General features: G+C 43.4%; 1 protein-coding gene across 1 annotated transcript in view; it reads left to right on the top strand.

Moving 5' to 3' along the window:
- CCDC90B (coiled-coil domain containing 90B) overlaps window positions 1-15,352 on the top strand; it is a 154,095-nt gene extending 138,743 nt beyond the window's left edge. Inside the window, exons 8-9 of the mRNA XM_086933916.1 lie at window positions 363-477; window positions 14,239-15,352. Coding sequence (XP_086790042.1) covers window positions 363-477; window positions 14,239-14,294 — 171 coding nt within the window. The 3' untranslated portion in view covers window positions 14,295-15,352. The remainder of the gene's footprint in view (window positions 1-362; window positions 478-14,238) is intronic.
- Window positions 15,353-15,589: the final 237 nt, after the last annotated feature.

Raw genomic sequence — 15,589 nt, 5'->3', positions numbered from 1 at the left:
TTGTGGAGTAGCACTTTGAAAACCCCCTTACTAAAAGTCAAGCAGCAGCGCATGTGCTGCTCTAGGCTCGACCTAAAAAGGTTTTAGTTGAAATATCACGTTTTCCAAAGAGGTTATAATACGCCAAAAGGGGACCGTGGAAAAAAAGTGAAAGCTGCCTTGGAAGACCGTAGCCCTTTAATATAAGCAGCTATCACTATACATCACCTTTTTTAGTTCAGAAGTGTTAGGTAAATTCTGATGCATAAACACACCGCATACCTGACTTATCACGTTACTAACATGTTTTATCTCATTGCAAGGAAAATGCATTTTTTTATGTAAAACATTACTAAACAACGACCTTGCTTTATGTATTTCAGAATGTAGGCACAGATGCAGTTATCACGGAAATCAATAAAAAAATCGATATTGATATTGCCTCTTTAAAAACGCTCATGGAGTCCCACAAGCTGGACACAATTCGGTATCTTGCAGGTAAAATTAAACAATAGTTCTCTCGAGAAAGAGGAATTTGATTTGTTTCCACAGTGACAATTTTCTTAAAGTCGATGTCTCTTAATTATTTCATAAAACGTGTAATAATGATTCACTGCTTTTACTTTGTCAGGTGCAAGGCATTTAGTAATCCAGGCACAGCCAGTGGAAATTCTGGGAATTTTTGCCAAGTGGGAAACGCATATTACTTATTATGGTTATAATTTAATTTGTGTGAATGTGGAACGCCTGGTTTAACAGAGAAAAGAGTTCTTAATGGTCTTACAGCTAACAGAGAAACTACAGAAAGAGGAGAATCCGTAATAGCCAGACATGGGCATTCAAAAACATCTAAAGAATCCAGAGTGATCAAAACAATCAACCTGGATATTTGGTATTTTGTCCAGTTGCTGCGACAGGGTAATAGTGATATTGTATCTGGATCAGATTAGTTCTTTGCAACGGAAAACTTCCCCCTAGTAGAGTTGCTAGCTGTTGAAAGATGAACTTGAATATTTAGCCAACCTAAAACATAACATCCCGGTAAATTGTGAACTAAGCAACACACACAAGAGTACACTAATGTGATACAAATCAACCATCACAGAGAAAGACATGAAAACCTGATTCAAACACACACTGGCAATGCCCACATGTTTCAGTTCAATCTCTTAGCACGCGGCGGCTCCTCCGCTGTAGCGGAGAATTCGCCCCCCCCCCGTCAGCAGTTTCAACATTTCTAAAGTAAAATGAAAATAAAGCAAGTTTATTATTGTTTTCTTTTTCAACTCCTACGTGCTGCGGCCTGGAGGCGGGATCATTGTGGGGCGGGGGCAGTCAGGAGAGGTAGTGGGTCTCAGCCCAGCCAAACCCACATGCACAGTGAGTGGTCTCCAACCCGAGCTGCATTGCCAGGTTGGAGACAGTAGGCAGAGGCTCCCAGTCTCCCTGGGAGCGCAAATCATCCATGCTCAGGCCAATCCTGAAACTGCTCTCGTGCATGAGAGCAGCTTCAGGATTGGCCGCAGGGGAAGCTGGGAGCTTCTGTCTGTACGGGAGCCACGAGAGGAGCAGAAGACCGGCGATGCTACAAGATGTGCAGGGGCAGGTAAGTTCTTTTTAGTCTTTCTTTCTTTCTCAGGCCGCCACTACCCCAGGTCCCACCCCTTCCCCGCCACTCTGCCCTAAAGCCGGCCATTACTATTTGCGTGAAATGCATGAGAAGTGGCCAGCTCGGGCATATAGGGCTATAGTTGTAAAGTAGTCCCTCATGAAGTTCACTGCAAGCACTGGAGTGGATGGGGAAGGATGCACCCAAACAGCCAATAGTATCAGGTATGGGATGGATTCGCCTCTGGGCTAAACCAGCACATGATTGACAAAGTTTCAAGGCAGTGACTGAACTGGCAGATCGGGCAAAACCAATGGTTGAGAGGTGCAGACTCAAAGTCCACTTTATGTTGCATTCTTCTATATATGTACTATATTGTAAGCAACAGGTCTGTTTGACTGCTTCTCTGTCAAAACTAGACCTATAAATGGCATTAGTATAAGTCATAGTTGCCATTAATTTATTCTACAACCTATGAGAGCAGAGAAATGTTTCAAGTACTGCAAAACTGTGTAACATTGTAAGGCATGAACTGACACCTAAAACCGATATCATGTCCTTCATTTCCTGTGGAAACTTCCAAACTGAAAAGCATACCTTTAAATCTTATGACTACGCACATACATATATTTGTATATTGCCAGTTTGATGTAAGGTGTGATAAGTGTTAATTTAATTTAATTTAAAGCCATTTGTAAAGCGCCTGGTTACTCAAAACAGAGTGTCCCTGCGCTGAAAACTGCAGTGAAACTAGAGGAAAAAGCTCAGGAGTGCCAGCTCAAGGGGGAAGGAAGGGAAGGGGTTAAGTGCGTGGGAATAGGAAAGTTTTAAGTTTTCCCCGAAACCTGGTTTCGGAGGGTTCCATACGGATCTCAAGTGGGAGCTCATTCCAGCACTTGGAAGCCAGATATCTAAACGAGCGGCCGCCCATCTTGGCTCTGGTGACTTTAGGGATTTTGAACAACATTGCTCCAGAAGATCTTAAATTTCTGATGGGGCGGTGAGTTGTAAGAAGGCTTTTTAAATATTCTGGCCCCGTGCCTTGGGCAATGCGATGGGCAAAGCATAAGGACTTAAATTTAATTCGTTCCTCAATCGGGAGCCAGTGGAGTTTGGACAGGGCAGATTTCCCTGAGGCTCTGCGAGGAAGTTTGAGCACCAAACGTGCAGCGGCATTCTGAACACACTGGAGTTGGTGAAGTCCTTTTTTGCTCAACCCTAGTAGCAGGGCATTCCCATAGTCCAGATGGGGAGTTACTAGGGCATGAACAATGGTCTTCCTGGAGTCTATGGGGAGGAGGTCTAATACCTTCCGGAGGACCTTCAATACACTAAAGCATCTGGCCGTGACTTTGCTGACATGAGGCATGTACGAGAGATTAGAATCAAGTGTTATGCCCAAGTTACGTACCGAGACCGCAGGACAGGGCAGGCTGCCTAATTCCGCAGGCCACCACATGTGAGACCATGCGGAAGAAGATTTTCCTACCACCAGCAGCTCGGTTTTATCGCCATTAAGGCGAAGGCAGTTCTTGTTCATCCAAGCTACCACAGAAGAGAGACAGCTGGAAAAATTAGTGGCATCCTCTCTGTGGTCAGGAGTGAGCTTGAACATCAATTGGGTATCATCAGCGAAGCTGACAATGCCCACCCCGTAAGTCTCCACTATGCGAGCCAGGGGTTCCATGTAGATATTAAATAGAGTAGGGCTCAAACTAGAGCCCTGAGGAACCCCGTGGCTCGCCTTCCTGAGAGAAGACTTAAAGGGGGGACAGTGCATCTGAAAGTTCCTGTTGGCCAGGAAGGACTCCAGCAATGCAAGGGCATGACCCTTTACTCCCATGTCAAATAGCCGAGACAGCAGCGTTGATTGCAGCACGGTGTCGAAGGCTGCACTGAGATCTAAAAGTATCAACGCTGCTGTCTCCATCATCCACTATATGCCTTAGCCTTTCGGTGGAAAAAAGTAGGGCAGACTCCGTAGAGTACCCTGCTCTGAACCCAGATTGAGTGGGGTGCAGGAGAGAATGTTCTTTTAGATAGCTCATGAGCTGTCTATTAACTACTTTTTCTACAAGCTTTGCGCAGAAAGGGAGGAGTGAGATAGGGCGAAGGTTTTGAAATTGGGAGATATGGATGTTGGCCTTCTCTTTAAGGGGGATTACTTGAGCAGTTTTCCAAGCATCTAGTACCTGGCATTCTTGAAAGGAGAGTGATACAATAAGGCTGATGTAATCAATTATTGTGGTCTTCATGACTCCTTTGCATCGGGTCGGCGGACACACATCGCTCGGGGAGCCAGATTGTATACTATTTGCGATGCTCAGTAACTCTTGTTTCTCTGGAGTAAACAAACACGTGAGACCAGGAGTCCCCGTGTTGCTGGTCTTGGCTATTACAGGTTTACTCGAACTGGCCTCATCCTCCGTAAAGGTGGCATGGATTTTATCTATCTTGTTTACGAAGAAGTCAGCGATGGAGTCACATAGTTGTTTTGAGTAAGTATCCTGAGCATCCAACCTCGTAGGGATCGTAAGTTCCTTATAGATGGAAAAGAGTTCTTTTGTGGGATTGTCCGCTAAGTCAATTCTGCTTTTGAGGTGGCAGCTTTTTTCCGATCTCACTAGTTTGTAGTATTTATTTAATTCACACTTATATAATAGTTTGTCCTCAGGTCTATAGAATTTCCTCCAGCTCCGTTCTAACGTTTTGCATCTTGCTCTGGCAAGTTTTAATTTTTCCGAAAACCAAGGAGCGGTCTTGGATTGCCTAGCCAGAGGCTTGGATGTCCAGGGGGCAATTTCGTCCAGAGCAGTGGACAACCATCTTTCATAGTTTTGCCAAGCCTCCAGGAGGGAGTTGCTATGGGGAGGGGGATTTTTTGAAGAGCAAGTTTGAAGGCTTCTTGGTTGAATTTTTTCCAATTCCTTCGTTTCAGGGAAGGAGGTTTAAATAATGTATTTTCTATAAGTGTGTTATCAACCAAGAACGGGACGACAAAGTGATCAGACCAAATGATGGCAACCGGAGGGAAGGCTATAACACCGTCCCAGTTGGCAAAGATGGGATCTAGGAGATCTAGGTAATAAAGTCAACAAACTGACTAACAAAACGTCCAGCTGCTCCCGGCGGACGATATGTCAATAGACCATTGACAGCATTTCTAGGTCCTAATTTAATGGTGAATAGGCCGCTTTCACTATGGGGTACATTGGCTTTCGCTAAGGTACATTTTAACTCAGACCTGTGAATAAGGGCAATCCCTCCTCCTCTTTGTTTGTGCCGGTCTAGACAAAGAAGACAATAACCCGGTCGAATAGCCTCAAGCACTTCCGGAGATGATTCCTCATCCAACCATGTCTCGGTTAAGAAGGCCACATCAGGATTATTTGTGGTTAGCAGGTCGTGTATTTCAAGTTTGTGTTTTTTCAACGACCGACAGTTTACTAGTAACATATTAGGTTTAGATGTAGCCTGAGTGTTCTTGTCGAGGGATTGGAAGGTATGATCACATAAATCACAAGCTACAGGTAAACAATCAGCTTGGAGGCTGTGAGCGCAGCCAATTGACCCCCTGGGGCGTAGTAAAAGTAACTCCTGTTTAGTATATTGAATAGAGACTCCGGCGCGAATGCGGCGCGTTCGCTGAACGCGTCCGCTGCGCGGAGCCATGACCGTTTGATTTTATACCGGTGACTCACCCAAGATGGCCGCCGTAAAGTGTTAGAAATTGGGTTACAGGCAGGGTGACCAGGCATCCCGGATTTTCCCGGACAGTCCCGTTTTTTCGCCAGCTGTCCCGGCAGATTTCAGGAAATTAAGCTCATGTCCCAGTTTTTAGAAAGGGTCGGCTAAAAACGGTGGCAGGTATCTTTTTATGTTTTGCAAAGCAGGGATAGTTAGAAGCTTTTATAAGAAAACAATTTAATTAATAGGCATGCTACTGGCTTTAAAGTGGCATTTTATGTATGTTCGTACTGCCTCTTCTGTAGTTCTCTGCTAAGGAGCACGATCATTCTGTGCTCTCAGTTGAAGTAAAATTGTAGTCCTTCTTCTATTTTTGGGAAATGTCCCGGCTTTTGGCTTTAAAATTCTGGTCACTCTAGTTACAGGTTGACTAGGGTGTGATCCCTGGTCAAGCAGCAACCACAATCCCAGTCAGGGTAAGGCACAAGCACTCTCCAAATTAACCTGTGTTCATCACCCCTGGTTGCTTGACACAGAGCGGTCAGGCTTAACTTAGATACAATGTTGAAGTATTTGTGCATCACTTCAAACAGTGAAAACACCACACAAAAATATCTCACACCAGGTTAGAAAAATAGAACTTAATTTAATAAATAAAACAATATGAAAACAACAAACAGCTAATCAGTAGAAACAATGTTATGATTTTTTTAAAAATAAACTAATATAGAGTCTGAAAGCATAAAGCGCCATCTGTTGCTATCTTGCCTTGCTGGACTGGGTCAAAGTCAAAAGTTCAGGATGATGTCGGGGTCCGATACAGTTCCAGATGGGAAACGTCCTTTGCAATGTGGACTGAGCCACGGTTGCCATTTTCCCACATTGTAACCATGCTTGCCTGAACCACTCATCTGCCTTAACCACGCATTTGTGTGGTTAAGGCAGATAGCGGACTAGTGTTCCTATGGGCGTGGAGAAGAGGAAGCATCGGAACAGGAAGCTTTGGGACAGCTCAGTGGGGCTGGGTTTGGGAAGGGGTAGTTTTTAGGGGTGGGGTTGATTTTAGGGCCCAGGGGAGGTCGTTTTTTGAAGGGAGCTGGGTTTTAGGGCTCAGGACGGGGGTAGGATGTTGGGGTAATTTTGAGGACTAGGTTTTGGGGGAGTGTTTAGGGGTGGGGTCGGTTTTGGGGCTCTAGGCAGGAGAGGTCAGGGTCATGTGGAGAAATGTGGCTCAATGGTTAGAGCGGCAGACCCTGATGCAGAGGTCTGGCCGGGACCAGGGTTCAATTCCCGACGCGGCACGGTCTTGGGTTCAATGTCCACGGACTCGATAATTCTCGCCTCGGTGCCTACTCTAATCATGGGTCCCCACTCTGCAACTCTGGGCAATAGCTTGCCTAATCTCCACAAGGGCCCTAAAGCGCTGGGATGCCTGGTTTTACTTTGGGGGTGCCCAGTAGGGAGCATCTCACAGGGAAAGTCAGGACGGGTTCCACAGCGGTATACAACGCCAAGATGCCTGTCGGGTGATAGTGCGCTTTACAAGTATACATACATTACATTACATTACATTTATTTAATGGTTGGGCAGGGTTTTAGGCCTTAGGGCAGTGGTAGGTGTAGTTTTAAGGACAGTGCTGGGGTACGTTTTTGGGCTCAGGGCGGGGAGGGGGGTGTGGTAGTTTTAGGTAGGAGCAGGGTTTTATGCCTCTGGACGGGGGGTGCGAGGTAGGGGGATAGGATTTTTGGGCTTAGGGCAGGGAGGTGGGTCATGGGTAGTAGCAATCTTTACAGCACAAATCCCCTTACCAATCATGCCTTTACCACAAAAATGAATTGTAAAGTAATGAGTGGATCTATTCGTGGTTAGGACGGTGTTGTAGAGGCACGTGTGGTTCGGCCATGTTTGCCTCTGTCATACAACCGTCCCAGATTATGCCAGCTAAAGTTTTACCTTGCCAAGTTTTGGCCAAGAATCTTGTTTGTGTTGAAGAGGGTCACAGGGGGCAAAAAGAGTGTCGCTGGTGGTGGTCGACATGGAGCGAAGAGCGCACCGGGCTAGTTGGAGCTTCCCATTACCCTGCAGTGATCGATGCTTGCTGTGTGAGGAGACGGGCTGGTGGTGGCTCGCGCTCAATTTCTCTGCGAGCAGCATGGTTCCGATGCGAATGGGCATGGTCACATAGAGCCCACAAGGGTTGGGTACTGGGACATCAGTTAGGGGTCAGGAACTTGTTGAAGACGGGTGCAGGAGCTGTTGGGAAGTCAGTCATGTCCCTGAGGCTCAGATCAACAGGCCAGGCCAGCAGACCTTTGAGTCACTTGGGGTCCTGGGTCCCTGATGAAGTTGCAGGTCCAGTTCTTCCCCAGGGAGCAGGTCAACACAGCAGGGAAGCAGTTATTTGTAGAACAGCAGAGTGGCAGACCCTGTAGCAGCACAGCAGACTTTCCTGGCAGAGTATCCACAGGTCCAAAAGTGATGGTGACTGCGGTCCTTCCTTTATACACAGTTGTGCCTTTGAAGTGGGGAAAAGCTACTAGAGGCATGCCTTTGAAGTGCACAGATAACCGGCCTTTCCTTCTCTGACAGCCCAACTAGTAACACCTAAGCTCCCATTGTGTGTGGCTGTCTAGGAAGAATACACAAAGCCAGTCTTGTGACCAGAGACAGGCTGCAGGCACCAAATAGCCAATGCAAGAGAATACCTACTTTTAAAAAGTAAAAGAGACACAGATGATGCACGGAATGCAGAGCAAAACAAACATTCAGCCCCCGTCAATAGATCTGGGTTAAATCCAGCGTTCTTTTGCTCACCATGCCACACCAGTTTAGACAGCCATATGCATTGGGAAGAGTCCAGCCCGAACTGCCAAGCCAGATCCTCTCTGGTCCGGAAACAAGCATCCTGGGACTGGTTTCTGTGGTGGTGAAGTCAGCTAAAGAGTGATGAAAGATTCAACCCAGATCTGTGACTGGGGGTGAGTGCCTGAAAAGTTTCAGAACTCCATCCATTATCCCCTTGTGTTTGCTTTGTTCACCCTAAGTTTACTGGGTTCACTTTGCCACTGGATTCAGGATAGCCTGGCTAATGAGGGGTGATACCCCGAAACCGGTCCCAGGATGCTTGTTTCTGGTCCAGGGAAAACCTTGCTTGGCCGTTCAGGCTGGACTGTTCCCATGAGGCACAGGGTCAAGACTGATTTGCATATAGCTTGGTCTGAACTGGGGTGATGAAGTGAGCTAAAGAATGATGATGGATTTAACCCAGATCTGTGACTGGGGGTGAGGGCCTGAAAAGTTTCAGCGTTCCGTCCATCTTTTTTAAAAAACATTTTTTATCATATCCTTGTGTTTGCTTTGTTCAACTGTCTAAAAGTGGCATTTTCAGAATTGTAATTTAAAATCTGACTTCACCGTAAGTTAAGAGTTTTAAATCCGGATTCAAGAGACACCAAAGATGAACCAGTTATCTCTTCCCATTTGGAAATTACACTTATAAAATGTAATAATGCAACTCCAATGTAATCTCAAGGGAGAGATAGACCTTGCAGTAGTGATAAACAAATGTAAGAGTTTTTCACTACCAGGACTTGTAAAACTTCAAACTACATGTCCAACATTTTAAATACATTTTACCCTGCCCTTTGGACTGTCGGAGCCTACCCTAGGGGTAACATATGTTTTAAAAAGGAAAGTCTGGGCATGGCAAAAGGTTTATTTTGCCAGGTCAACATGGCAGTTTAAACCTGCGCATACAGGCTCTGAAATGACAGTCCTGGGGCATGTTTAAAGGGCTATTTAAGTGGGTGGCACACTCTGTGCTGTAGGCCCACTAGTAGCATTTAATTTAGAGGCCCCGGGCACATGTTATGCCACTTTACTTACAAGTACATTAAATATGCCAAATGGGCATAAGCCAATGTTACCATGTTTAACACCTCCCATGCTCATGACGAGCTCAGCTCGTCATGAGCTGTGGATCGCTCACACGTGGTGCTAATTCCCCTGCTGTGCTGAGCGTTCCATTAAGCGGGCGTGGTCTTGACAAGCTCAGCTCATCATGAGCACCGGGGCGCTGTGCGCGCTCCCCCCAGCACAGCAGGGGAATGTGCCCCGCAGCCAAGGGGTTAAGCAGCGAGCACAAGCACCTCAGCACTGGTAAAGTGCTTAGAGTCCTTAAGGCCAACAATAACGAATTCAGTAAACAATAGGAGGAAGGCAAAACAGGAAGAAAGACAACTGTAACCGTACTGTGACTCAACTTCAATTTACAACCTTGAAATCTCGGCACAAATCCCATCTTCCCTACTTGATTAAATTGTGTGATCCACGGCACATGGTTACTTCACTGTGTATTATTTTCCTTCTCTACCCAGTTTGAGACTTGAGTACTTCGAAGTAATTCAGTTCAGGATACACACTATAAAAACCTCACTCATATATGATTAATATTAAGTAATCTTGCTTCAGATTTAATAACTGTATAGGCCATTAGTTCTTAAACTTCTGATTTATGTAGGGCCCCACTGAATCATTATTAGAAGATGGGCAACCCCATTGAATAATTATTGGAAGCTGGGAACCCCCACTAAGTCATTACAAGTAGCCAGAGACCCAGGCCTAAGCATTTTCAATGATTTGTAAAACAATAGACAAAAATATACAAACACATATTCCTACACAAATTATGAAATAATTTATTTAATTGACAAACTAAAATTTAAAAAAATCAAAATTGTAACTTTAATGTTAAGTTTGGAGCTTTTCTAAAGTCAATTGAAGCCACTCATTATCCATACTATATTCTGGTTGATGCACTGGCTCTGTTCCCACAAAGCAATCTGAGGATATAACCACCAATTTCAAAGTCCTTCACATTTACAGACCGTTTTAAAATGTTCAATTGTACATTTTGATTCTTTATATACACGTTATTACTCTGTTAATATTATTTAATTTTTAAAACAGTCACAGCCCTCCTAAGTAGGCTTCACAGCACCCCACGGGTCCCTGGACCATAGGTTAGGAACCAATAATATAGGCCTTATAAAGAGAAAATATGTCAAACTGGTATGGCATAGGCAACTGTTGGCATGTCGTCATTGCACAAGGGTATTCTTAAATGTATAATTTTTTTAAAAAATATTACCCTTAATAAATGTCTCTCAATCAATGCCATAATGGTATATACTTGAGACTCTCAAAAAGAGAGAAAAATACATTGTTTTTGCCTTTTACAGAGTCTATATAGTATTTTGCCATTTTTTTAATTTTATTATGCCTGGTTTACATCTTTTTGATGGATAAGCTTGCACATTGACTCTTAATTTATTTTTATTTAAAATATATATATATATATTGGGTTTTAGCATTCATTACGACAGTTATGGTTCAGTACATTAGTGCAATGCTGTGAAAAATACAATAACAAGTAGAACCAGATAGATATTTCCATCATGAGCATTGTGTTATCTAACCGTTTTTGAATTGGTTGGTCCATGTGTACGTACAACATGTTGCTGCAGCGTCAGTGTTTTGCACCTTCTAATAAAGATCTGTCGGGAAGGTTAACACACTCCTCTTAGCGTAATGGTTACCCTGCGTCTCATTTTAAATGTGATCTGTCTCTCTGGGTGTGCCTGACGGGGCGTCGTGATGTGCGTCCCTTGATGTTGCCTTGTCAGTATGCATTCCCAAGAAATCTCTGGCGGGGGTACTCCTCCAGGTGCACATTGACCCTTAATGTCATTCCAGACCTCTGTCTTTGCTCTGGCCTTGCTCTCCCCAGGTTTGTCCATGTTACCTCCAGAAATGTTGTCTCCTACAGTCTTGTTCAGGTCAGGCACAGATAGGCAGAGAAGTGTTTTGCTTGCTTTTCTTAGAAAAAGAGAGAAGAACATTTTCACAAAACTTGTATAATTGTTACTGCTGTTTCTACAGTTATTAATTATTTGGCCGATTCCCAAAGATTTTTAGTAATTGAATTTGAGTGAGCCTTAAACTTAGATGAACAGTATGTCAGGCATCAAAGACTTGGAGGCGATTTACGGAGTGAGAAACGTGTTGCAAGCGCTACTATGTACTCTGTGGCAGAACAGGCAGGTTACATTGCGTCTGCCCTCTTACACAGTGGCGTGATGTTTGTGGGTATTTTTAACCATTTTTAAAACCTTCTCCCGCACATAACTGCACTTCTAAACATACACCTGAAATATGCAGTTGCAAGTAGTGAAAATGATTGGATATTTCATGAGGAAATGATTTTCCTTCAAGAAAACATATTTTTTCCCGAAGTCCTACTATGCATGCATGCAGACTTTCTTCAGTGGAGCGAGGTTAGGAAAAACAAGCTTGAACCACGTATGTATGTGACTCAAGGTCACTCACATGCGTAACGTTTCTAAAGTATGTTCCACCTACATGCCCCAGTGTTTTGTAAGTTAGTCAAGCCTTCAGAAAAGGACAATTTCTACATGTCTAGTATAGTTTGTTTCACAACCAATGGAATTCCGACCTGTTAACCTTCTGTACCAAGACATGAATACCTTGCAAAAGAGAGCCCTAAAGTCCCCGTATTTTTGTTGGGTAATTCTTCTATCGTGATTGCCCTCACACCCACAGGCTATCAAGCACAAGTTAGTGTAATATATCAATGTTGCCTTGAAAACTTAAAATGAATGCCATCAAATCAAAGATACCGTTTTTGGGAGGAAGAGAAAAAAATCGAGGCAATTTTACCTGGATGGTGCAAAATTAGTGCTTTTGTTACTTACTTGGGCCCACGCTATTGAGTTAGTTAGGCTGTAAAATACATGTGGAAATTCCGTTAGAGAAACCCGAAACATCATCAAAGCTATTTTTTTGCATAGCCTGGGAATATAGAACAAATTCCCTCCTTGTGTTGATAAACTAGTACAGGCCTTGTTGGGCAACAAGTTGGCATATGGCACGAAAATATGGGGATGGACAAAGGCAAATAAAAGTTGGTTTTGGAGAAGACTACTCCAGATACCGGGAGGCTTTCAACCAGATCTCTGGAAATAATTGTTAACTAAAATAGAGCGGTTCCCCTTAACACGCAGCCAAACCCCAGCATCTCTCCTAAACCACATGATTGATTGAAACCTGCAGAGACTACCCAGAAATGAGTTCACAGTCTAAGATTATGGTTAAATGGAAAAGTGCAGCTAGAAGCATTGGCCTGGACACTGTCATCACTGACTATAACCCAAGAAGAAAGTCAGTTACTGCTGCAGCCTCTTGGCGCTAGACTTCGGCCCTGCAGGCTTTGGAAAAGTACTGTTCCCCGGAACTTTTAACTCTGTGCAACACCTCAAAATGCCCCCAATCTTATTGAACGTCCTCGGGTAACTCACAGCAATGCAAACAAACATTTTGTAGTTTCCGTGAGCCAATTGGCCCATTCATGATAAACACAAAACAGGAAGGTGCTGAACATGCATGTGTGTTATGCATGTCGTCTTCTCTGTTTTATGATGAGCTGCACTCTGCTTGGAGATCAGGGAGACGGTAATCTCCAGGGTCATTGTTAAAAGGTGCATTGAGCCAGGATCAAGGGGTTGGTTTGGTTAGAACAACTAGAGTAGAAGACCAATATCTGGTTGAAAGTGGGAGACGTTTGCCCGATTCAAAGCAACGAGTACCATGTGACCAGACAGAATTTAGAATTTATTTTATTGTATAGTATAGTTAATAAAAACTCACAATATTAAGCAATAGATAAAAAGTTGTTGACTACTTAAAAAAAAAACTTCTAAAAAAGTGTTGCACATTGATAAAATCACAGAGTCTATAGTAAATTAGTGAGTCTTTTCCTGTTGACCGTGGCCTTAATGCTTATTGTTCTTATGGTTGTAAGGCCGTTGGAGAAGTCGCTATTCTCCTGATATGTTTAATTGTTGCACCCAACTGTCTTTTCATTTAATCTTTTGAGTGATTTCTTATTTTGTTGTGATTGCCGTGGCTTTGGTACTTTTAGACCTTTTAGTTTTTAAGGCCATTAGGGGAGTCTGCTTTTCTCCTGATGCGATTGGGTTATTCCACCCAAGTGTTGTTTCATTTAGTTTGTTGGCTATTATGTCGAAGAATTTGATTGTTCTACAGTTTAACTGGGTCTCTTCAGGGTTGAAACAGCATCACTGCTTGCCTACAGGTTTTTACGCCCTTCTGGTTCCATATGGGCCGAAGCATGGAACGCCTTGTTTCCACAAGAGCTTCGCAGATACAAATGATGTGTATAAGATCCTCCTTCGCAGATTGACAAAGCCGACATGCGTTTGATGGATTAGGCCTTTTCCATGGTGCCAAATGACCTGCTATATGTATGTTGCCTAAGTGCATGTTTAGGAACTTATTTTTTGTTTTTTGTGTGAGGCCCGTTGATACATACTCTTGTGGCTTTGTGGTTCTGTACCCTTCGAGCACAACCCATCCGTGCGCTCTCTTGGAGAGGGTGGCTCTATCCTCAAGTGAGGAGACCAATTTGATGACTTTCGACACAGTTTTTTTAAAGGTCCCAAAATCCGTTCTTGTTTTTCAGAGCGTTTTTAATCCTAGGCTCTCCAGTGAGTTAGTTAGGTAGAGCTATGAGGCTAAATGCATTACAAATAAGAGGCTGAGAACAGGCATCCCAAAAAAGGCAGGATAAGGTGGTGGGCAAAAGAGCTCTACTTTTCCGAGTTTTTGAGACAGGCCAGAGATTTGATTGCTGCAAGAAAACGTTTTTTATTGTATTGAGATTTTAAAAGTTTGATGTTTTTATTTCTAATGTTACACGTTAATGGCTGTGGGTGCTATAGGTCAATGGGGTATCAAGGGTCCAGATATGTATTTTAAATTAGTTTTGTATTCTGCAATATAATCTTTGGAGTGAAAGGTAAAATGCTGAAAGTTTCTAAATAAACCTAAATCTGTTAACCTATATATTTTTTATTTTCTGCAGGTTCCGTTTTTGCATGTCTAGCCATAGCTCTGGGATTTTATCGATTGTGGAAATAGCACTGCAAACGTCAAAGTGCGGAACAGTGGCCTTTTTTATCTATAATTACCAAAGACGTGTTGAAGGAGGAGGAACTGAAAGGCAACTTTGCTTTCTCTACTTAAGAAAAATTCAGAAAAGTTTATTGTAAAAGTTGTAGCATCCATATAGAAGTTTAGATCTATGGCCACTCGGAACTGTCCTGATGATGCGCAAAGGTTTTTCTGCTCCATCATTGTAATAAAACTGGAACCCCAGGTATTTGCGGTTCCGCACCTCAATTTTGGACTCAGTACTGTATCCTTTGCGTTACCTCATGTGTACCACCACTTCACCTCAGCACTGCCTTTTTCTGGGGTAACTTGAGACGTTAATGGCAGAGATGAACATTGTAGATCGCGTGATTGGTAATCCAGGATTCTCTTGCCGGCACATCATGGGTCTAAAGACAGGTGTAAGTTATCTCTGCTCTCTACGAATGTACAACAGTAACCACTCTCAAACAGAGCGTCTTACCATGAGGCACTTCAGCATTCACTCCTTTTTTTACTTGGTCCAGAGCCCAGCTACTGTTGCCGCTTCACGGCAGAAATCCCAGCATTTACAAATCCCTCCGTAAAGTCTTTGTCTACTCAGAGCCACTCTTAGAGCAGGTGGAGGCATGCAACTGAAGAAAAGTCTACTTCCGTCTGCACCTGATTTGGAATGTGCAATTTCAAGTTGGACGCCTGGTCCCCAGCAGATCTGGAACGAAGAGTGTTCCTTGGTCAGTTACATTCCTTCTCAACTGATCTCACCAAATCCAAATGAGAATGCAGTATTACCCTTCTATTAGACTCCTGCCACACTGGTGCTTCAATCCCACCAGGCCTTTGGCCTCTCTGACGGCCATGCACTGTTTTAGGCTACCTATATTTGCTTCTGAGTTTAGGAAAGCTTGGTGTTGATTTTTTTTTTTAAAACCTGCTAAATCCCTGTTGTCTTTCTGCTCTACATGCCTACTTGCACTATTCATTATTTTTACATATATTGTTTTTGATTGCATTTTGTTGAACAAATTAAACATATGTTAACCTTATCGGTCCGTAATATTTATTTGGTGCTGTGATTTATTTCTTTGCATGTTGTCTAGATCAAATGTTCGAGATTAAAAAAGGCAACCTGGTGTATCTAGTCTACCCTTCTTTGTCTGCAAGTTTTGTTTTTCAACTCTACAAAATTGCTTCTATAAAAAATAAATCCCCTTGTATTTGGAGGATAGATGGTGCAGTCTTGATGTGAAATGTTAGGGAACTCTGACCTGGCCCTTTTTCAC

The sequence above is a fragment of the Lissotriton vulgaris genome, chromosome 8 (assembly GCF_964263255.1).
Source record: "Lissotriton vulgaris chromosome 8, aLisVul1.2, whole genome shotgun sequence".
NCBI lineage: Eukaryota > Metazoa > Chordata > Amphibia > Caudata > Salamandridae > Lissotriton > Lissotriton vulgaris.
Note: the sequence above shows the minus strand (reverse complement) of the source record. Positions and strands in the feature narration are given on the sequence as shown.